This window comes from Electrona antarctica (assembly GCF_951216825.1).
Source record: "Electrona antarctica genome assembly, chromosome: 21".
Classification (NCBI taxonomy): Eukaryota; Metazoa; Chordata; class Actinopteri; order Myctophiformes; family Myctophidae; genus Electrona; species Electrona antarctica.
The window spans coordinates 1,913,995-1,937,078 of record NC_136802.1 but is presented as its reverse complement, the minus strand read 5'-3'; the positions used below and the strand labels follow the sequence as shown (position 1 = coordinate 1,937,078).

The following is a 23,084-nucleotide window of genomic DNA, read 5'->3' as shown; positions in this document are numbered from 1 at the left end:
TGTCCTGGGAAAGGTCATGTTTATCTATGGAGGATTCACCTATAGATGCACTAATGGCATGTACAAGTTGGACACCACCACAATGGTCTGGGCTTTAATTAACACCAGAGGAACTCCACCTCCTGATTCATACCGTCACTCTGCCACCATCAGGACAACGATGTTTGTATTTGGGGGCTGGGGGAGTCAGAACTACAGCACCATCAGAGTGTTTGACACAGAGACCGACCTCTGGCTGAACACGCCTTCTACGCAGCTTGTTCCAGAAAGACCCTACGGTCATTCAGCCTTTACCTACAACGGAGAGCTGTACATAATTGGTGGACACAACTATAAGCGGTACTTAAATGACCTGTGGAAATTCAGTCCAGAGACCTTCTCCTGGAAGAAGGTTGAGTCCAAAGGGAAAGTTCCACGTTTAAGCACTTTTATGTCAATATGGAGTCACATGATATGCTGTTGCATGGTGGGAGATGGTATGTTCCTCTTTGGAGGACATGGATCATCACACGGCACAGACATGTCCATCTTGGACCTAAGAACTAGCCACCACGGTCTAATAAAAGGTGTAACTCACTCTCCACCACGGTCTAATAAAAGGTGTAACTCACTCTCCACCACGGTCTAATAAAAGGTGTAACTCACTCTCCACCACGGTCTAATAAAAGGTGTAACTCACTCTCCACCACGGTCTAATAAAAGGTGGAACTCACTCTCCACCACGGTCTAATAAAAGGTGTAACTCACTCTCCACCACGGTCTAATAAAAGGTGGAACTCACTCTCCACCACGGTCTAATAAAAGGTGGAACTCACTCTCCATCCACGGTCTAATAAAAGGTGTAACTCACTCTCCACCACGGTCTAATAAAAGGTGGAACTCACTCTCCACCACGGTCTAATAGAAGGTGGAACTCACTCTCCACCACGGTCTAATAGAAGGTGGAACTCACTCTCCACCACGGTCTAATAGAAGGTGGAACTCACTCTCCACCACGGTCTAATAAAAGGTGGAACTCACTCTCCACCACGGTCTAATAAAAGGTGTAACTCACTCTCCACCACGGTCTAATAAAAGGTGGAACTCACTCTCCACCACGGTCTAATAGAAGGTGGAACTCACTCTCCACGACGGTCTAATAAAAGGTGGAACTCACTCTCCACCACGGTCTAATAAAAGGTGGAACTCACTCTCCACCACGGTCTAATAGAAGGTGGAACTCACTCTCCACGACGGTCTAATAGAAGGTGGAACTCACTCTCCACGACGGTCTAATAGAAGGTGGAACTCACTCTCCACCACGGTCTAATAGAAGGTGGAACTCACTCTCCACCACGGTCTAATAGAAGGTGGAACTCACTCTCCACCACGGTCTAATACAAGGTGGAACTCACTCTCCACCACGGTCTAATAGAAGGTGGAACTCACTCTCCACCACGGTCTAATAAAAGGTGGAACTCACTCTCCACCACGGTCTAATAAAAGGTGGAACTCACTCTCCACCACGGTCTAATAAAAGGTGGAACTCACTCTCCACGACGGTCTAATAGAAGGTGGAACTCACTCTCCACCACGGTCTAATAAAAGGTGGAACTCACTCTCCACCACGGTCTAATAAAAGGTGGAACTCACTCTCCACCACGGTCTAATAAAAGGTGGAACTCACTCTCCACGACGGTCTAATAGAAGGTGGAACTCACTCTCCACCACGGTCTAATAAAAGGTGGAACTCACTCTCCACCACGGTCTAATAGAAGGTGGAACTCACTCTCCACCACGGTCTAATAGAAGGTGGAACTCACTCTCCACGACGGTCTAATAGAAGGTGGAACTCACTCTCCACCACGGTCTAATAAAAGGTGGAACTCACTCTCCACCACGGTCTAATAGAAGGTGGAACTCACTCTCCACCACGGTCTAATAAAAGGTGGAACTCACTCTCCACCACGGTCTAATAAAAGGTGGAACTCACTCTCCACCACGGTCTAATAGAAGGTGGAACTGAACTCACTCTCCACGACGGTCTAATAGAAGGTGGAACTCACTCTCCACGACGGTCTAATAAAAGGTGGAACTCACTCTCCACGACGGTCTAATAGAAGGTGGAACTCACTCTCCACGACGGTCTAATAGAAGGTGGAACTCACTCTCCACCACGGTCTAATAGAAGGTGGAACTCACTCTCCACCACGGTCTAATAGAAGGTGGAACTCACTCTCCACGACGGTCTAATAAAAAGTTGGAACTCACTCTCCACGACGGTCTAATAGAAGGTGGAACTCACTCTCCACCACGGTCTAATAGAAGGTGGAACTCACTCTCCACGACGGTCTAATAGAAGGTGGAACTCACTCTCCACGACGGTCTAATAAAAGGTGGAACTCACTCTCCACGACGGTCTAATAGAAGGTGGAACTCACTCTCCACCACGGTCTAATAGAAGGTGGAACTCACTCTCCACCACGGTCTAATAGAAGGTGGAACTCACTCTCCACGACGGTCTAATAAAAGGTGGAACTCACTCTCCACGACGGTCTAATAGAAGGTGGAACTCACTCTCCACCACGGTCTAATAGAAGGTGGAACTCACTCTCCACGACGGTCTAATAGAAGGTGGAACTCACTCTCCACGACGGTCTAATAGAAGGTGGAACTCACTCTCCACCACGGTCTAATAAAAGGTGGAACTCACTCTCCACGACGGTCTAATAGAAGGTGGAACTCACTCTCCACCACGGTCTAATAGAAGGTGGAACTCACTCTCCACGACGGTCTAATAAAAGGTGGAACTCACTCTCCACGACGGTCTAATAGAAGGTGGAACTCACTCTCCACCACGGTCTAATAGAAGGTGGAACTCACTCTCCACGACGGTCTAATAAAAGGTGGAACTCACTCTCCACCACGGTCTAATAGAAGGTGGAACTCACTCTCCACCACGGTCTAATAAAAGGTGGAACTCACTCTCCACCACGGTCTGATAGAAGGTGGAACTCACTCTCCACCACGGTCTAATAGAAGGTGGAACTCACTCTCCACGACGGTCTAATAAAAAGTTGGAACTCACTCTCCACGACGGTCTAATAGAAGGTGGAACTCACTCTCCACCACGGTCTAATAGAAGGTGGAACTCACTCTCCACGACGGTCTAATAGAAGGTGGAACTCACTCTCCACGACGGTCTAATAAAAGGTGGAACTCACTCTCCACGACGGTCTAATAGAAGGTGGAACTCACTCTCCACCACGGTCTAATAGAAGGTGGAACTCACTCTCCACCACGGTCTAATAGAAGGTGGAACTCACTCTCCACGACGGTCTAATAAAAGGTGGAACTCACTCTCCACGACGGTCTAATAGAAGGTGGAACTCACTCTCCACCACGGTCTAATAGAAGGTGGAACTCACTCTCCACGACGGTCTAATAGAAGGTGGAACTCACTCTCCACGACGGTCTAATAGAAGGTGGAACTCACTCTCCACCACGGTCTAATAAAAGGTGGAACTCACTCTCCACGACGGTCTAATAGAAGGTGGAACTCACTCTCCACCACGGTCTAATAGAAGGTGGAACTCACTCTCCACGACGGTCTAATAAAAGGTGGAACTCACTCTCCACGACGGTCTAATAGAAGGTGGAACTCACTCTCCACCACGGTCTAATAGAAGGTGGAACTCACTCTCCACGACGGTCTAATAAAAGGTGGAACTCACTCTCCACCACGGTCTAATAGAAGGTGGAACTCACTCTCCACCACGGTCTAATAAAAGGTGGAACTCACTCTCCACCACGGTCTGATAGAAGGTGGAACTCACTCTCCACCACGGTCTAATAGAAGGTGGAACTCACTCTCCACCAGGGTCTAATAGAAGGTGGAACTCACTCTCCACGACGGTCTAATAGAAGGTGGAACTCACTCTCCACGACGGTCTAATAAAAGGTGGAACTCACTCTCCACGACGGTCTAATAGAAGGACGGTCTAATAAAAGGTGGAACTCACTCTCCACGACGGTCTAATAGAAGGACGGTCTAATAGAAGGTGGAACTCACTCTCCACGACGGTCTAATAAAAGGTGGAACTCACTCTCCACGACGGTCTAATAGAAGGACGGTCTAATAAAAGGTGGAACTCACTCTCCACGACGGTCTAATAGAAGGTGGAACTCACTCTCCACCACGGTCTAATAAAAGGTGGAACTCACTCTCCACCACGGTCTAATAGAAGGTGGAACTCACTCTCCACCACGGTCTAATAGAAGGTGGAACTCACTCTCCACGACGGTCTAATAGAAGGTGGAACTCACTCTCCACCACGGTCTAATAAAAGGTGGAACTCACTCTCCACCACGGTCTAATAGAAGGTGGAACTCACTCTCCACCACGGTCTAATAAAAGGTGGAACTCACTCTCCACCACGGTCTAATAAAAGGTGGAACTCACTCTCCACCACGGTCTAATAGAAGGTGGAACTGAACTCACTCTCCACGACGGTCTAATAGAAGGTGGAACTCACTCTCCACGACGGTCTAATAAAAGGTGGAACTCACTCTCCACGACGGTCTAATAGAAGGTGGAACTCACTCTCCACGACGGTCTAATAGAAGGTGGAACTCACTCTCCACCACGGTCTAATAGAAGGTGGAACTCACTCTCCACCACGGTCTAATAGAAGGTGGAACTCACTCTCCACGACGGTCTAATAAAAAGTTGGAACTCACTCTCCACGACGGTCTAATAGAAGGTGGAACTCACTCTCCACCACGGTCTAATAGAAGGTGGAACTCACTCTCCACGACGGTCTAATAGAAGGTGGAACTCACTCTCCACGACGGTCTAATAAAAGGTGGAACTCACTCTCCACGACGGTCTAATAGAAGGTGGAACTCACTCTCCACCACGGTCTAATAGAAGGTGGAACTCACTCTCCACCACGGTCTAATAGAAGGTGGAACTCACTCTCCACGACGGTCTAATAAAAGGTGGAACTCACTCTCCACGACGGTCTAATAGAAGGTGGAACTCACTCTCCACCACGGTCTAATAGAAGGTGGAACTCACTCTCCACGACGGTCTAATAGAAGGTGGAACTCACTCTCCACGACGGTCTAATAGAAGGTGGAACTCACTCTCCACCACGGTCTAATAAAAGGTGGAACTCACTCTCCACGACGGTCTAATAGAAGGTGGAACTCACTCTCCACCACGGTCTAATAGAAGGTGGAACTCACTCTCCACGACGGTCTAATAAAAGGTGGAACTCACTCTCCACGACGGTCTAATAGAAGGTGGAACTCACTCTCCACCACGGTCTAATAGAAGGTGGAACTCACTCTCCACGACGGTCTAATAAAAGGTGGAACTCACTCTCCACCACGGTCTAATAGAAGGTGGAACTCACTCTCCACCACGGTCTAATAAAAGGTGGAACTCACTCTCCACCACGGTCTGATAGAAGGTGGAACTCACTCTCCACCACGGTCTAATAGAAGGTGGAACTCACTCTCCACGACGGTCTAATAAAAAGTTGGAACTCACTCTCCACGACGGTCTAATAGAAGGTGGAACTCACTCTCCACCACGGTCTAATAGAAGGTGGAACTCACTCTCCACGACGGTCTAATAGAAGGTGGAACTCACTCTCCACGACGGTCTAATAAAAGGTGGAACTCACTCTCCACGACGGTCTAATAGAAGGTGGAACTCACTCTCCACCACGGTCTAATAGAAGGTGGAACTCACTCTCCACCACGGTCTAATAGAAGGTGGAACTCACTCTCCACGACGGTCTAATAAAAGGTGGAACTCACTCTCCACGACGGTCTAATAGAAGGTGGAACTCACTCTCCACCACGGTCTAATAGAAGGTGGAACTCACTCTCCACGACGGTCTAATAGAAGGTGGAACTCACTCTCCACGACGGTCTAATAGAAGGTGGAACTCACTCTCCACCACGGTCTAATAAAAGGTGGAACTCACTCTCCACGACGGTCTAATAGAAGGTGGAACTCACTCTCCACCACGGTCTAATAGAAGGTGGAACTCACTCTCCACGACGGTCTAATAAAAGGTGGAACTCACTCTCCACGACGGTCTAATAGAAGGTGGAACTCACTCTCCACCACGGTCTAATAGAAGGTGGAACTCACTCTCCACGACGGTCTAATAAAAGGTGGAACTCACTCTCCACCACGGTCTAATAGAAGGTGGAACTCACTCTCCACCACGGTCTAATAAAAGGTGGAACTCACTCTCCACCACGGTCTGATAGAAGGTGGAACTCACTCTCCACCACGGTCTAATAGAAGGTGGAACTCACTCTCCACCAGGGTCTAATAGAAGGTGGAACTCACTCTCCACGACGGTCTAATAGAAGGTGGAACTCACTCTCCACGACGGTCTAATAAAAGGTGGAACTCACTCTCCACGACGGTCTAATAGAAGGACGGTCTAATAAAAGGTGGAACTCACTCTCCACGACGGTCTAATAGAAGGACGGTCTAATAGAAGGTGGAACTCACTCTCCACGACGGTCTAATAAAAGGTGGAACTCACTCTCCACGACGGTCTAATAGAAGGACGGTCTAATAAAAGGTGGAACTCACTCTCCACGACGGTCTAATAGAAGGTGGAACTCACTCTCCACCACGGTGGTCTAATAAAAGGTGGAACTCACTCTCCACCACGGTGGTCTAATAGAAGGTGGAACTCACTCTCCACGACGGTCTAATAGAAGGTGGAACTCAACGGTCTAATAGAAGGTGGAACTCACTCTCCACGACGGTCTAATAGAAGGTGGAACTCAGGTCTAATAGAAGGTGGAACTCAACGGTCTAATAGAAGGTGGAACTCACTCTCCACGACGGTCTAATAGAAGGTGGAACTCACTCTCCACCACGGTCTAAGGTCTAATAGAAGGTGGAACTCACTCTCCACCACGGTCTAAGGTCTAATAGAAGGTGGAACTCACTCTCCACCACGGTCTAAGGTCTAATAGAAGGTGGAACTCACTCTCCACGACGGTCTAAGGTCTAATAGAAGGACGGTCTAATAGAAGGTGGAACTCACTCTCCACCACGGTCTAAGGTCTAATAGAAGGTGGAACTCACTCTCCACGACGGTCTAAGGTCTAATAGAAGGACGGTCTAATAGAAGGTGGAACTCACTCTCCACCACGGTCTAAGGTCTAATAGAAGGTGGAACTCACTCTCCACCACGGTCTAATAGAAGGTGGAACTCACTCTCCACCACGGTCTAATAGAAGGTGGAACTCACTCTCCACCACGGTCTAATAGAAGGTGGAACTCACTCTCCACCACGGTCTAAGGTCTAATAGAAGGTGGAACTCAACGGTCTAATAGAAGGTGGAACTCACTCTCCACCACGGTCTAAGGTCTAATAGAAGGTGGAACTCAACGGTCTAATAGAAGGTGGAACTCACTCTCCACCACGGTCTAAGGTCTAATAGAAGGTGGAACTCAACGGTCTAATAGAAGGTGGAACTCACTCTCCACCACGGTCTAAGGTCTAATAGAAGGTGGAACTCAACGGTCTAATAGAAGGTGTAACGGTCTAATAGAAGGGGGAACTCACTCTCCACGACGGTCTAAAAGGGGGTGTAACTCACTCTCCACGACGGTCTTGCGCGCCGAGCCGTCGTCGTTCATCTGCTGGATGTTCCCGAAGTGGATGTCGCTGAAGAAGATGCGGTTGGCGCCCCGCCCCCCGCCGCCGCGGTAGTCGAACGTCAGCGCGATCACGTTCTTCATGTGCTCGGGGTCCTCGAACGGCTGGGCGGACAGACGGACGGACAGATGGACGGACGGACAGACAGACAGACAGACAGACAGACAGACAGACAGAGAGACGGACAGACGGAGAGACGGACAGACAGACGGACGGACATACAGACAGACGGACGGACATACAGAGAGACGGACGGACAGACAGACAGACAGACAGACAGATGGACAGACGGACAGATGGACAGACAAACAGACGTTAGCATAGTCAGTAACAAAAAAAAAAAAAAAAAAAAAAAAAAAAAAATCGAAAAAACATTTCCGTTAACTACATAAAAACTACAACAATAATTTAAAAAAAAAAATAACTAACTGAAACTAAAAGGCCCTTTGTTTTCGTTTTTCTCACTGATTGTCCATCTGTAACTGAACATGTATTTTTAAATGGTATCTTTTGAGTTTTATATAGTTTATAGTTTTTATACTTTCTCTAACCTGAACTAATAACCCAAAGTTATACTAAAACTAACTAAGAAAGTAAACCAAAACCCAAACTAAATACTATTTAGAATTGGCTGAATTAGAAAAAAAAACGAATTGTCAAAACAAAGTAAATTGTTACTGTAAATGGTTTAAACTACCTGTATTAGACCCTCCAGATGGTTTAAACTACCTGTATTAGACCCTCCAGAAAAATGCGGACAAAAAGCCTTGATTTTGCGATGAAATATGCAGGGTTTTATGTGATTTTATAGCTGCTATTTTTGAAAAATCGTGAAAATGTAGTGAAAATCTTAGCCACATTTTTTAACTCAAATCTTTGCTTCTGGGGGTCCCTGGAACAACATATTTTCAGTTGGGGGTCGCCGGCCAATTACATATGATCTTGGGGGTCCTTGACATGAAAAGGTTTGACTGACATAGAAACATGAGGTTGTTCAGAAAACTGTCAGGATTTAGAAGACATTAATTTTGTAGAATGGTTCCCAGGTCAACATGGTCAACATGGACAATGGAACTCTTGTGTGGTACCTTGATGGGAGCGTTGAGGTTGTTCTCGTCCGACAGGTGCACGCTCTTCAGGATGGTGCGTTCCGAGTAGAGCAGGTAGCCGTCGTAGTCGTGGCAACTGGCGCCGTCCTCCGCCAGCATGCCGTGCGCGCACGCGCACGTGCGCGCCACGCCGCCGCGGAACAGACACAGCTGCTGGCAGCCGCCGTTGTTGTCCTTGCACACGTTGGTCCCTGACGGGAGAGAAGAACACAATGTGGACCAGTGGTGTTTTTGTCGACTAAAACTAAGACGAAAAATGTCCATCCACTACCTTTTTTCACTGACGAAAACTGATGACTAAAACTAAGACTTAATGTATTGACAATTTCGTCAACAGCTAAAAACTAGACATTGCTGGATCAGTACATGGTTAACGGTACCTTGCTGTCTGGATCAGTAAATGGTTAACGGTACCTTGCTGTCTGGATCAGTAAATGGTTAACGGTACCTTGCTGTCTGGATCAGTAAATGGTTAACGGTACCTTGCTGTCTGGATCAGTAAATGGTTAACGGTACCTTGCTGTCTGGATCAGTAAATGGTTAACGGTACCTTGCTGTCTGGATCAGTAAATGGTTAACGGTACCTTGCTGTCTGGATCAGTAAATGGTTAACGGTACCTTGCTGTCTGGATCAGTGAATGGTTAACGGTACCTTGCTGTCTGGATCAGTAAATGGTTAACGGTACCTTGCTGTCTGGCGCGGTTGAACACCTTGATGTCTTTGAGCTGCACTCCGATGCCCGTCCTCAGAGACACCGAGTCTGTGGCGTTGTCCTTACTGCCCCGCTTGATGGAGCCGTTGGCATGGGTCCTAGGACGCAGGGCACGTACACACGCACGCACACGCACACGCACACACACACACGCACACACACACACACACACACACACACACACACACACACACACACACACACACACACACACACACACACACACACACGCAGATAGCAATTAATCGTCTTGTGGCGGAAATAAAGACAGATTTATACTTTAGCTGTGAAACTGGTGTCGATCTTTGAATAAGATAGCATTCAGTGGCTTCTATATTCTATACTCGTATGTCAGAATACTGGTACGTTGGACTAATGTATGCCCCCCGAATGTCTGACGTGTCACTGCATCAGTAGAGGTAGCTCTGTGTTGTTGTAATTACCTGTCTGACCAGTAGATGTAGCTCTCGGACACGCTCACAGAGAACATGTCCATGTTGTTGTAATTACCTGTCTGACCAGTAGAGGTAGCTCTCGAACACGCTCACAGAAAACATGTCCATGTTGTTGTAATTACCTGTCTGACCAGTAGAGGTAGCTCTGTGTTGTTGTAATTACCTGTCTGACCAGTAGAGGTAGTTCTCGAACACGCTCACAGAGAACATGTCCATGTTGTTGGTGTTCAGAACCACCTCCCTGTTCTCGCCCGTCTCCAGGTTGATGCGCTCGATCTTGTCCGTCCGCGCGTCGCACCAGTACAGCATGCTCTCCTACAGGTACAAATATATACACATACATCACACCAGTACACTGACACCAGTACACCTTGGACATACAACATGAGTGGACAGTAATATCACCTGGTGGTTAGTCAACCTGGGGAACGTTTTGTTCTCAAAAGGAAAAACAAAAGTCTGGGCAAACAAGCCAGGAAAAGTGGCATCGGAGTGGGAGGGAACCTTGTATTTCGCTAACCAATGACTGCGCTCCGAATTTGGTGACAGCAGTGTTCTCCGCTGATGTCATCAGTGTTCTTGTCTGAGACAACGCTAATGAAGGCTTGAACGCCGAAACGCGATCGTGGCGGCTGCTCTGCTGCGTACCATGCCAACATTTAAATACATTAAAAGTGCCTTAAAACGTGAGTTCTGTGAGTGCTGGTTTTATCTTTTAGAGATTTCTCTGTAAAGTTATTTACCCGACCGTGCACCCGGTAAAATGCTCAAGTAGTTTGAGGCTGGTTGGAGTAGTGTGAGTGTAGCTGTCCTCAATATAAATGGCTAGATATCATAGACAAAACACACAGCTTATCTGTGCTCAGCCATGTGCTAAACACAACGTACTTCCTGGTTACAGGTGATCACATGACATTCTGCTAGTCACATGACTACTGATACACTCTGCTCTTAAAGTGACCACACACAATTACAGAATTGCTTTAAACAAAACACATTTGTAAAATATTAAATTGCAACTTGAAATGTTGTAAACTAAACAGGGAGCTATACCTTGACAAAATGGACAGATTGGTGGACAGATTGGTGGACATATGGGTGGACAGATGGGTGGACAGTACCTGGTAGTCTATGGAGATGCCGTTAGGCCAGCTGATGCTGCCGTTGACCAGGACGGCTCTCCCGGTTCCGTCCAGACGAGAGCGCTCGATGCGAGGGTACTGACCCCACTCTGTCCAGAACAGGTACCTGCACGCGCACACACACACATTATAACCTACTGACCGCAATCTGTCCAGAACAGATACCTGCACACACACACACACACACACACACACACACACACACACACACACACACACACACACACACACACACACACACACACACACACACACACACACACACACACACACACACACACACACACACACACACACACACACACACACACACACACACACACACACACACACACACACCTCACAGGGTCTCCCAAAACAAAAAACAATATCCTAAAAAGATGTTAGATTTAACATCAAACCATTCATTTGGTGATGCTTTTCATTCATGCATGTTGTATTCTATTGGCAGTGAAAAAAATCAACCTTATTTAAAAAATATACTACGTCACATTTATCGACAAGTAACATATTCCGGTTCTGGGTGGAATGTACTCGCGACAAAAACAGCCGTTTATTTAAATTGATGCTAAAGAATTGTATGAAATAAACACATCTCTCTCTAGGTGGTCTCAACACATCTGGTGTGTTGGGAGAGCTCCCATCGTTGGGAAAGCTCCCAGCGATCCACGGACGACGCAACGCGCTGTGAGCCGATAGGTCGGCTGTTTTCGGCACGTGACAGACGGGCTGCCCTCCTCTCCTCCGTACCCTTTCTCCGGGTGGACGGTGATGGCCCGCGGCTTGTCCAGACCCTGAGAGATGACCACGTAGCGGAAGGACCCGTTGAGACGCGCCACCTCGATCACGTCGAAGCCCTGGTCCGTCCAGTAGATGTTCCCTGTGAAACGAGAGAGAGAGAATAGATTTAGCCCTGGTCCGTCCAGTAGATGTTCCCTGTGAAACGAGAGAGAGAAGATTTAGCCCTGGTCCGTCCAGTAGATGTTCCCTGTGAAACGAGAGAGAGAGAATAGATTTAGCCCTGGTCCGTCCAGTAGATGTTCCCTGTGAAACGAGAGAGAATAGATTTAGCCCTGGTCCGTCCAGTAGATGTTCCCTGTGAAACGAGAGAGAATAGATTTAGCCCTGGTCCGTCCAGTAGATGTTCCCTGTGAAACGAGAGAGAGAAGAGTTAGCCCTGGTCCGTCCAGTAGATGTTCCCTGTGAAACGAGAGAGAGAAGATTTAGCCCTGGTCCGTCCAGTAGATGTTCCCTGTGAAACGAGAGAGAGAAGATTTAGCCCTGGTCCGTCCAGTAGATGTTCCCTGTGAAACGAGAGAGAGAAGATTTAGCCCTGGTCCGTCCAGTAGATGTTCCCTGTGAAACGAGAGAGAATAGATTTAGCCCTGGTCCGTCCAGTAGATGTTCCCTGTGAAACGAGAGAGAGAGAATAGATTTAGCCCTGGTCCGTCCAGTAGATGTTCCCTGTGAAACGAGAGAGAGAATAGATTTAGCCCTGGTCCGTCCAGTAGATGTTCCCTGTGAAACGAGAGAGAGAAGATTTAGCCCTGGTCCGTCCAGTAGATGTTCCCTGTGAAACGAGAGAGAGAAGATTTAGCCCTGGTCCGTCCAGTAGATGTTCCCTGTGAAACGAGAGAGAATAGATTTAGCCCTGGTCCGTCCAGTAGATGTTCCCTGTGAAACGAGAGAGAGAGAATAGATTTAGCCCTGGTCCGTCCAGTAGATGTTCCCTGTGAAACGAGAGAGAGAATAGATTTAGCCCTGGTCCGTCCAGTAGATGTTCCCTGTGAAACGAGAGAGAGAATAGATTTAGCCCTGGTTCGTCCAGTAGATGTTCCCTGTGAAACGAGAGAGAGAATAGATTTAGCCCTGGTCCGTCCAGTAGATGTTCCCTGTGAAACGAGAGAGAGAATAGATTTAGCCCTGGTCCTTCCAGTAGATGTTCCCTGTGAAACGAGAGAGAGAAGATTTAGCCCTGGTCCGTCCAGTAGATGTTCCCTGTGAAACGAGAGGAGAGAGAATAGATTTAGCCCTGGTCCGTCCAGTAGATGTTCCCTGTGAAACGAGAGAGAATAGATTTAGCCCTGGTCCGTCCAGTAGATGTTCCCTGTGAAACGAGAGGAGAGAGAATAGATTTAGCCCTGGTCCGTCCAGTAGATGTTCCCTGTGAAACGAGAGGAGAGAGAATAGATTTAGCCCTGGTCCGTCCAGTAGATGTTCCCTGTGAAACGAGAGGAGAGAGAATAGATTTAGCCCTGGTCCGTCCAGTAGATGTTCCCTGTGAAACGAGAGGAGAGAGAATAGATTTAGCCCTGGTCCGTCCAGTAGATGTTCCCTGTGAAACGAGAGGAGAGAGAATAGATTTAGCCCTGGTCCGTCCAGTAGATGTTCCCTGTGAAACGAGAGAGAATAGATTTAGCCCTGGTCCGTCCAGTAGATGTTCCCTGTGAAACGAGAGAGAATAGATTTAGCCCTGGTCCGTCCAGTAGATGTTCCCTGTGAAACGAGAGAGAGAAGATTTAGCCCTGGTCCTTCCAGTAGATGTTCCCTGTGAAACGAGAGAGAGAAGATTTAGCCCTGGTCCGTCCAGTAGATGTTCCCTGTGAAACGAGAGAGAGAAGATTTAGCCCTGGTCCGTCCAGTAGATGTTCCCTGTGAAACAAGAGGAGAGAGAATAGATTTAGCCCTGGTCCGTCCAGTAGATGTTCCCTGTGAAACAAGAGGAGAGAGAATAGATTTAGCCCTGGTCCGTCCAGTAGATGTTCCCTGTGAAACGAGAGAGAGAAGATTTAGCCCTGGTCCGTCCAGTAGATGTTCCCTGTGAAACGAGAGGAGAGATAATAGATTTAGCCCTTGTCCGTCCAGTAGATGTTCCCTGTGAAACGAGAGGAGAGATAATAGATTTAGCCCTGGTCCGTCCAGTAGATGTTCCCTGTGAAACGAGAGGAGAGATAATAGATTTAGCCCTGGTCCGTCCAGTAGATGTTCCCTGTGAAACGAGAGGAGAGATAATAGATTTAGCCCTGGTCCGTCCAGTAGATGTTTTTGTTTTAGTCATAGTCTATTGAATAGTTTTCATTTAGTTTCAGTCACGTTTTAGTCACCTGGAATGTCTTAGTGTTGGTCTAGTTTTAGTCGACTAAATATCATAAGATTTTAGTCGACTAAATCTACAGTTGATTTAGTAGACTAAAATGTATTTTGGCAGGCCTTCATGCCGTCGTAATGACTGTTTTACAGTCAACGTGTTGTAGATCGGCTATTTTCAGCATACAAACCAAGTGTAAAATGACTTATACTGGATCTCTTGTCCACTAGTCCCTTCCTATAACATTTTAGTCTAGTGTTTAGACGAAATTGTCAATGTAATTATGTAATACAGTTGCAAAACTATTTTCGTTGACTATCATTTTTCAGTGAACTAAATAAAAACTAAGTTATGATGAATAAAACGAAAGACTAAACAAAAGAAAAACTAGATTAAAATGTCAGGGATTGACAGTAGTGACTAGTGGAGAAGAGAGATCCAGTAGAACTAAAAGACAAGTCACTTTTATGTTTGGTTGCGATCGGGTTTTGCACTCTGAAACCGGCTATCCAGTAGAACTACAAGTCAAGTCCAGGATGTAGTTCACCTGCTATCCAGTAGAACTACAAGTCAAGTCCAGGATGTAGTTCACCTGCTATCCAGTAGAACTACAAGTCAAGTCCAGGATGTAGTCAGATGTCGTCCAGTAGAACTACAAGTCAAGTCCAGGATGTAGTTCACCTGCTGTCCAGTAGAACTACAAGTCAAGTCCAGGATGTAGTTCACCTGCTATCCAGTAGAACTACAAGTCAAGTCCAGGATGTAGTCAGATGCTGTCCAGTAGAACTACAAGTCAAGTCCAGGATGTAGTCACCTGCTATCCAGTAGAACTACAAGTCAAGTCCAGGATGTAGTCAGATGCTGTCCAGTAGAACTACAAGTCAAGTCCAGGATGTAGTCAGATGCTATCCAGTAGAACTACAAGTCAAGTCCAGGATGTAGTCACCTGCTATCCAGTAGAACTACAAGTCAAGTCTAGGATGTAGTTCACCTGCTGTCCAGTAGAACTACAAGTCAAGTATAGGATGTAGTTCACCTGCTATCCAGTAGAACTACAAGTCAAGTCTAAGATGTAGTTCACCTGCTATCCAGTATAACTACAAGTCAAGTCTAGGATGTAGTTCACCTGCTATCCAGTAGAACTACAAGTCAAGTACATGATGTAGTTCACCTGCTATCCAGTAGAACTACAAGTCAAGTCTAGGATGTAGTTCACCTGCTATCCAGTAGAACTACAAGGCAAGTCCAGGATGTAGTTCACCTGCTATCCAGTATAACTACAGGTCAAGTCCAAGTCCAGGATGTAGTTCACCTGCTATCCAGTAGAACTACAAGTCAAGTCCAGGATGTAGTTCACCTGCTATCCAGTCGACGGCGATGCCCTCCACCCTGCCGATGCCGTTGGTCACCACGTCCTCCCTCCAGGTCTGGTCCCTCTTGGCCCGACTGATGGTGGACAGACCCATGTCCACCCAGTAGATGGTGTCGTTGTCTAGTGGGGACAGGGGGACAGACATGGACACGTTAGAGGGTTAGGGTCAGACCCATGTCCACCCAGTAGATGGTGTCGTTGTCTAGTGGGGACAGGGACAGGGGGACAGACAGGGACAAGTTATAGGGTTATAGAGCCAGACCCATGTCGTTGTCTAGTGGGGACAGGAGGGGACAGACAGACAGGGACACGTTAGAGGTGTAATACAGGTGCGTCGTCTGTGTATCTTAAATAATTTGCTGCCAATCATGGTGTATTGAGTCAGTCATACGCAGAAACAGGAGATCACATGATGTCACCGCTGACTTCCGTGTTATTGGACTTGGATCTCGCCTCACTTGTTTTCCCCTACAGTTTTGGCATCTCATGCTATTTTCCAAAACATTTAACAGTATTAGTCGACCAGACAGTGGCCTTGTGGTTAGAGTGTCCGCCCTGAAACTGGGAGGTCGGGGGTTCGATCCCCGGCCGGGTCATACCAAAGACTGTACAAATGGGACCCAATGCCTCCCTGCTTGACACTCAGCATCAACGGGTTGGATTGGTTTCAACTAATGATTCCCGAGCGCGGCACGGCTGCAGCTCACCGTTCCAAGAGATGGGTCAAATGTGGAGAACAAATTTCACTGCGGTGACGTCTGTGACTAATCGTACGACTTTGACTTTGACTTAGTTGTTACGCCGGTTGTTCGCGTGCTGAAAGTTGCAGATCTACAAGCTCAAGCTTGCAGATCTGCAACTTGTGACGTCACTTGTGACGCTGTAGTATGATCGAGTAGGTGTAAAATTAACGACAAAAACACTATACAGTTAATATATGGAGTTTAGGTTCTGCCCGACAGTGTCGAGGTGCTGTGACAGAAGGTGTCGTCGCGGCCTCATTAGGCTACTCACCGGCGTGGAAGTCGATGCCCACGGCCAGGGAGGTGCCCGACACCGGCACCAGGGCGTCAGACTTGTCGTTGGGGTCCAGGGGGATGCCGCGGATACCCTCATGAACAGAGTAGAGGAGGAACGACCCCACGCCTGGAGGAGACAGACAGACAGACAGACAGACAGACAGACAGACAGACAGACAGACAGACATGCTTTTTATTAATTTCATTCGATTTTTGAGGGGCGCTAACCCCTCGATCCTTTCTTTCAATCATTTTATTTTTCATTTTTGCACAAACTGATACATGACTCACATATACATAGACAGACTAACACATAGACATACCTACATACATTATACATACGTCCATACATACATACATACATACGTCCATACATACGTCCATACATACATACATACATACATACGTCCATACATACGTCCATACATACATACATACATACATACATACATACATACATACATACATACATACGTCCATACATACATACATACATACATACATACATACATACATACATACGTCCATACATACATACATACGTCCATACATACATACATACATACGTCCATACATACGTCCATACATACATACATACGTCCATACATACATACATACATACATACATACATACATACATACATACATACGTCCATACATACATACATACGTCCATACATACATACATACGTCCATACATACATACATACATACATACATACGTCCATACATACATACGTCCATACATACATACATACGTCCATACATACATACATACATACATACATACATACGTCCATACGTCCATACATACATACATACGTCCATACATACATACATACATACATACATACGTCCATACATACATACGTCCATACATACATACATACATACATACGTCCATACATACATACATACGTCCATACATAGATACATACATACGTCCATACATACGTCCATACATACATACGTCCATACATACATACGCCCATACATACATACATACATACATACGTCCATACATACATACATACGTCCATACATACATACGTCCATACATACATACGTCCATACATACATACGTCCATACATACATACATACGTCCATACATACATACGTCCATACATACATACATACGTCCATACATACATACATACGTCCATACATACATACATACATACGTCCATACATACATACGTCCATACATACATACGTCCATACATACATACATACGTCCATACATACATACATACATACGTCCATACATACATACGTCCATACATACATACATACGTCCATACATACATACGTCCATACATACATACGTCCATACATACATACATACGTCCATACATACATACGTCCATACATACATACGTCCATACATACATACGTCCATACATACATACATACGTCCATACATACATACGTCCATACATACGTCCATACATACATACGTCCATACATACATACGTCCATACATACATACGTCCATACATACATACATACGTCCATACGTCCATACATACATACGTCCATACATACATACGTCCATACATACATACGTCCATACATACATACGTCAATACATACATACATACATACATACGTCCATACATACATACGTCCATACATACATACGTCCATACATACATACGTCCATACATACATACGTCCATACATACATACATACGTCCATACATACATACATACGTCCATACATACATACGTCCATACATACATACGTCCATACATACATACATACGTCCATACATTATACATACGTCCATACATACATACATACATCCATACATACATACGTACGTCCATACATACATACGTCCATACATACATACGTCCATACATACATACGTCCATACATACATACGTCCATACATACATACGTCCATACATACGTCCATACATACATACATACGTCCATACATACATACGTCCATACATACATACGTCCATACATACATACATACGTCCATACATACATACGTCCATACATACATACGTCCATACATTATACATACGTCCATACATACATACGCCCATACATACATACGTCCATACATACATACATACGTCCATACATACATACATACGTCCATACATACATACGTCCATACATACATACGTCCATACATACATACGTCCATACATACATACGTCCATACATACATACGTCCATACATACATACGCCCATACATACATACGTCCATACATACATACGTCCATATATACATCTTCTTCTTACTCCTTAAATCGCTGGGCGCTATGATTTAATGGATTAAATAACCCCGGGCATTCGGGGTGTTTAATCAACAGATTTCACTTTTACATTGTGCTATCTATGGTCCTGCTAATTAGCACGTCAATGAATTTCAATAAGTTGACGATTCAAATTGGATCAGAGTAGAGCCCTGCATCGGGAGGGAGCGTGGAGTACTCCCCGCGAGGCCCAGCGGGAACGCTGCGAGCACAGGCGCTGTTTGAACACCTGCAGGCTTCCCTGTGGGTGCCAGAGGATATTGAGGGGGGAGAAACCGAGCGCTGTTCATGGAGCCTGGAGATGTGTTGCAACATGCCAACTGTTTAAAAGCATTATACAGTAACAACTAAAGTCTCTGTAATGTGTATGTATTACGATTACTACAAAACAATCTAAAATAAAGGGATTTAAGATCATTAAAGCTGGGCTGTTGCCGCCTGGGTCCAATGCATTAATGCCTACTTCCGGTCCAGGACTTGTCCCTATTTGTAGGAGAGCCGCCATTGGACTGGCCCCATGAACTCACTGTCACTCGGCTCTGCTGGGCGCTAGAGTGCAGGAAAGCCTGACCTGCTGACAGGAGCAGGCGCTGCTCAGGATACAACCACCGGGTCCCGCAAAATCCCACATCCTCCCGCAATTAAGCCAGATACAGAGCTTATACACTTATGGATATGTCTGAGGAGAAGCCGGATGGTGCGGCACTAAATAGGACTTAATTTTTCGTTGCGTTCAGGTTTCGCCCGATAGGAAGACACAGCGGGCGGTCCAACATGAAATCCAACGAGAGCAGGGGGGGGGGGGGGGGGGGGGGGTATTAATAAAACACTCCCACACAGAGCTCTAGAAAGAACACGGTCCACACATGAGTGTTACCCATCCATCCCTCCCTCCCTCCCTCCCTCCCTCCACCCCTCCCTCCACCCCTCCCTCCCTCCCTCCCTCCCTCCCTCCCTCCCTCCCTCCCTCCATCCATCCATCCATCCATCCATCCATCCATCCATCCATCCATCCATCCCTCCATCCATCCATCCATCCATCCATCCATCCATCCCTCCATCCATCCATCCCTCCATCCATCCATCCATCCCTCCATCCATCCATCCATCCCTCCATCCATCCATCCATCCATCCCTCCATCCCTCCATCCATCCCTCCATCCATCCATCCATCCCTCCATCCATCCATACCTCCAGCCATCCCTCCATCCATCCCTCCATCCATCCATCCATCCATCCATCCCTCCATCCATCCATCCCTCCATCCATCCATCCATCCATCCACAGCAGGGGTTCTCAACGTTTTTGGCCGGAGATGCTTTGGCAGTGTCTCTGGACCCCCGCCCCGGCCCCTCCCGGCCCCCTATATAAATTGACTGCTACAATAACCTTAATAATAGAGACAATACACCATAATTAAATACTGAAACCAGATAATCATTAGGGAAGGTGTATATGTGTACTATATGTAAACTCTTCATTTCCATTTTCCATCCATTCAGTTGCAGCAAAAAAATAATAATTTGAAAATAATTTGGGGACCCCCAGAGGGGTCGCGACCCACGGGTTGAGAACCCCTGCCTTACAGGACTGCTGCCCACTGCGCAGCCTCAGACAGACAGACAGACAGACAGACAGACAGACAGACAGACAGACAGACAGACAGGTAGGTAGGTCCCTACCTTCACAGGACTGCTGTCCGCTCTTCAGGCTGTACCCTGCCGTACACATGCAGGCTCTGGTGGTTGGCGAGGTGGGCAGACACAGCTGGGAGCAGTCTCCGTTGTTGACGCTGCACAGGTTGGAGCCTGGAGAGGACATCATTAGACATGTTGGTTTGTGGCTTTCGCCTTTATTTTATATGTTTTATAGAGGGATAGACAGTTAGGCTGACAGGACATGGGGAGAGAGATGACATACAGTGAAGGCCGTCTGCCAGCACACTGCCAGACTGGATTACCAGCCAAGGTGCCTGGACTGCTGAGCCATGGCCCAGGCCGTTGACATCATTATAACATGATTATATTACATATAACATTCATTTATTTATGGGGGGGGTAGTACGTACCGGTCTGCACGGTCTCGTTGTAGACCTTCAGGTGCATCATGGGAGACGTGCTGTTCCTCAACACCTTCCAGTTGCCTCCGTCCGACTTGTCGCACGTTCCGATCTGGTCGGCGCCCTGGTCGGCCCACCACAGCTTGTCTCCTACATGGGGCAGTAGAGAGACATGTTATTGTTACATTACGATCTGGTCGGCATGTCTCCTACAGAATGAATAGTTTTATTTCAGTCATTAAAGCATAATTACAAACAACTTTACAGGACCCATGATAGCCAGGGTTATAGAGAACTACAGTACCCATGATAGCCAGGGTTATAGAGAACTACAGTACCCATGATAGCCAGGGTTATAGAGAACTACAGTACCCATGGTAGCCAGGGTTGTATAAGAGAACTACAGTACCCATGATAGCCAGGGTTGTATAAGAGAACTACAGTACCCATGATAGCCAGGGTTATAGAGAACTACAGTACCCATGATAGCCAGGGTTATAGAGAACTACAGTACCCATGATAGCCAGGGTTATAGAGAACTACAGTACCCATGATAGCCAGGATTATAGAGAACTACAGTACCCATGATAGCCAGGGTTATAGAGAACTACAGTACCCATGATAGCCAGGGTTATAGAGGACTACAGTACCCATGATAGCCAGGGTTATAGAGAACTACAGTACCCATGATAGCCAGGGTTATAGAAGAGAACTACAGTACCCATGATAGCCAGGGTTATAGAGAACTACAGTACCCATGGTAGCCAGGGTTATAGAGAACTACAGTACCCATGATAGCCAGGGTTATAGAGAACTACAGTACCCATGATAGCCAGGGTTATAGAAGAGAACTACAGTACCCATGATAGCCAGGGTTATAGAGAACTACAGTACCCATGATAGCCAGGGTTATAGAGAACTACAGTACCCATGATAGCCAGGGTTATAGAGAACTACAGTACCCATGATAGCCAGGGTTATAGAAGAGAACTACAGTACTCATGATAGACCATAGAGAGAACTACAGTACTCATGATAGCCAGGGTTATAGAAGAGAACTCCAGTACCCATGATAGCCAGGGTTATAGAGAACTACAGTACCCATGATAGCCAGGGTTATAGAGAACTACAGTACCCATGATAGCCAGGGTTATAGAGAACTACAGTACCCATGGTAGCCAGGGTTATAGAGGACTACAGTACCCATGGTAGCCATGATTATAGAGAACTACAGTACCCATGGTAGCCAGGATTATAGAGAACTACAGTACCCATGGTAGCCAGGGTTGTAGATAACTACAGTACCCATGCTAGGCAGGGTTATAGAAGAGAACTACAGTACCCATGATAGCCCATAGAGAACTACAGTAGCCATGATAGACATGGTTATAGAGAACTACAGTACCCATGATAGACCATAGAGAACTACTGTACCCATGATAGACCATAGAGAACTACAGTACCCATGATAGACCATAGAGAGAGCTACAGTACCCATGATAGACCATAGAGAACTACAGTACCCATGATAGACCATAGAGAACTACAGTACCCATGATAGACCATAGAGAACTACAGTACCCATGATAGACCATAGAGAACTACAGTACCCATGATAGACCATAGAGAACTACAGTACCCATGATAGCCAGGGTTATAGAGGACTACAGTACCCATGATAGCCAGGGCCGTGGCTTTGGTCAGTTTCCCCTTGACCCCCTCCAGGACCTCCAGGCCCGTCCCGTCCAGACCACAGCGGCTGATGGTTCCGTTCCCCGAGCTGACCCAGTACAGCTGCTCCGCCGCGAAGTCGATGGACAGACCTGCGGCCGCACGGAGAGAGAGAGAGAGAGAGAGGACGTGTTAATGAGTGACCGCCGCCCCCCAACCTCATCTCACAGAAATACGGTGAAATAGGACGGAATTGCAATTCCGTGCATACACGCAGAGGCCTCATACACACATGCAGAACGCATGTTCCACGTTCTGTCTGTGTTTGATGGCCGCACCAATGCTCTTCCAATGGGAGTCACACGGTTTGACCAAACATTTTTGTTTGATGGGCAGAACACAAATGTTTGGTCAAATCAAGAGACTTCCATTGGAAAAGCATTGAGGCGGCTATCACAGACAGACAGACAGACAGACAGACAGACAGACAGA

General features: G+C 46.7%; 1 protein-coding gene across 1 annotated transcript in view; it reads right to left on the bottom strand.

Annotated features, from left to right (window-relative positions):
• LOC306913789 (low-density lipoprotein receptor-related protein 1-like) overlaps nucleotides 1-23,084 on the bottom strand; it is a gene marked incomplete at its 3' end in the record, with an annotated part of 277,756 nt that overhangs the window by 54,053 nt on the left and 200,619 nt on the right. The window contains exons 31-41 of the mRNA XM_079490601.1: nucleotides 22,595-22,744; nucleotides 20,931-21,071; nucleotides 20,545-20,670; nucleotides 16,579-16,710; nucleotides 15,550-15,684; nucleotides 11,855-11,984; nucleotides 11,084-11,210; nucleotides 10,126-10,277; nucleotides 9,481-9,605; nucleotides 8,774-8,985; nucleotides 7,627-7,789 (exon numbers count right to left, since the gene is read on the bottom strand). Coding sequence (XP_079346727.1) covers nucleotides 7,627-7,789; nucleotides 8,774-8,985; nucleotides 9,481-9,605; nucleotides 10,126-10,277; nucleotides 11,084-11,210; nucleotides 11,855-11,984; nucleotides 15,550-15,684; nucleotides 16,579-16,710; nucleotides 20,545-20,670; nucleotides 20,931-21,071; nucleotides 22,595-22,744 — 1,593 coding nt within the window. The remainder of the gene's footprint in view (nucleotides 1-7,626; nucleotides 7,790-8,773; nucleotides 8,986-9,480; nucleotides 9,606-10,125; nucleotides 10,278-11,083; nucleotides 11,211-11,854; nucleotides 11,985-15,549; nucleotides 15,685-16,578; nucleotides 16,711-20,544; nucleotides 20,671-20,930; nucleotides 21,072-22,594; nucleotides 22,745-23,084) is intronic.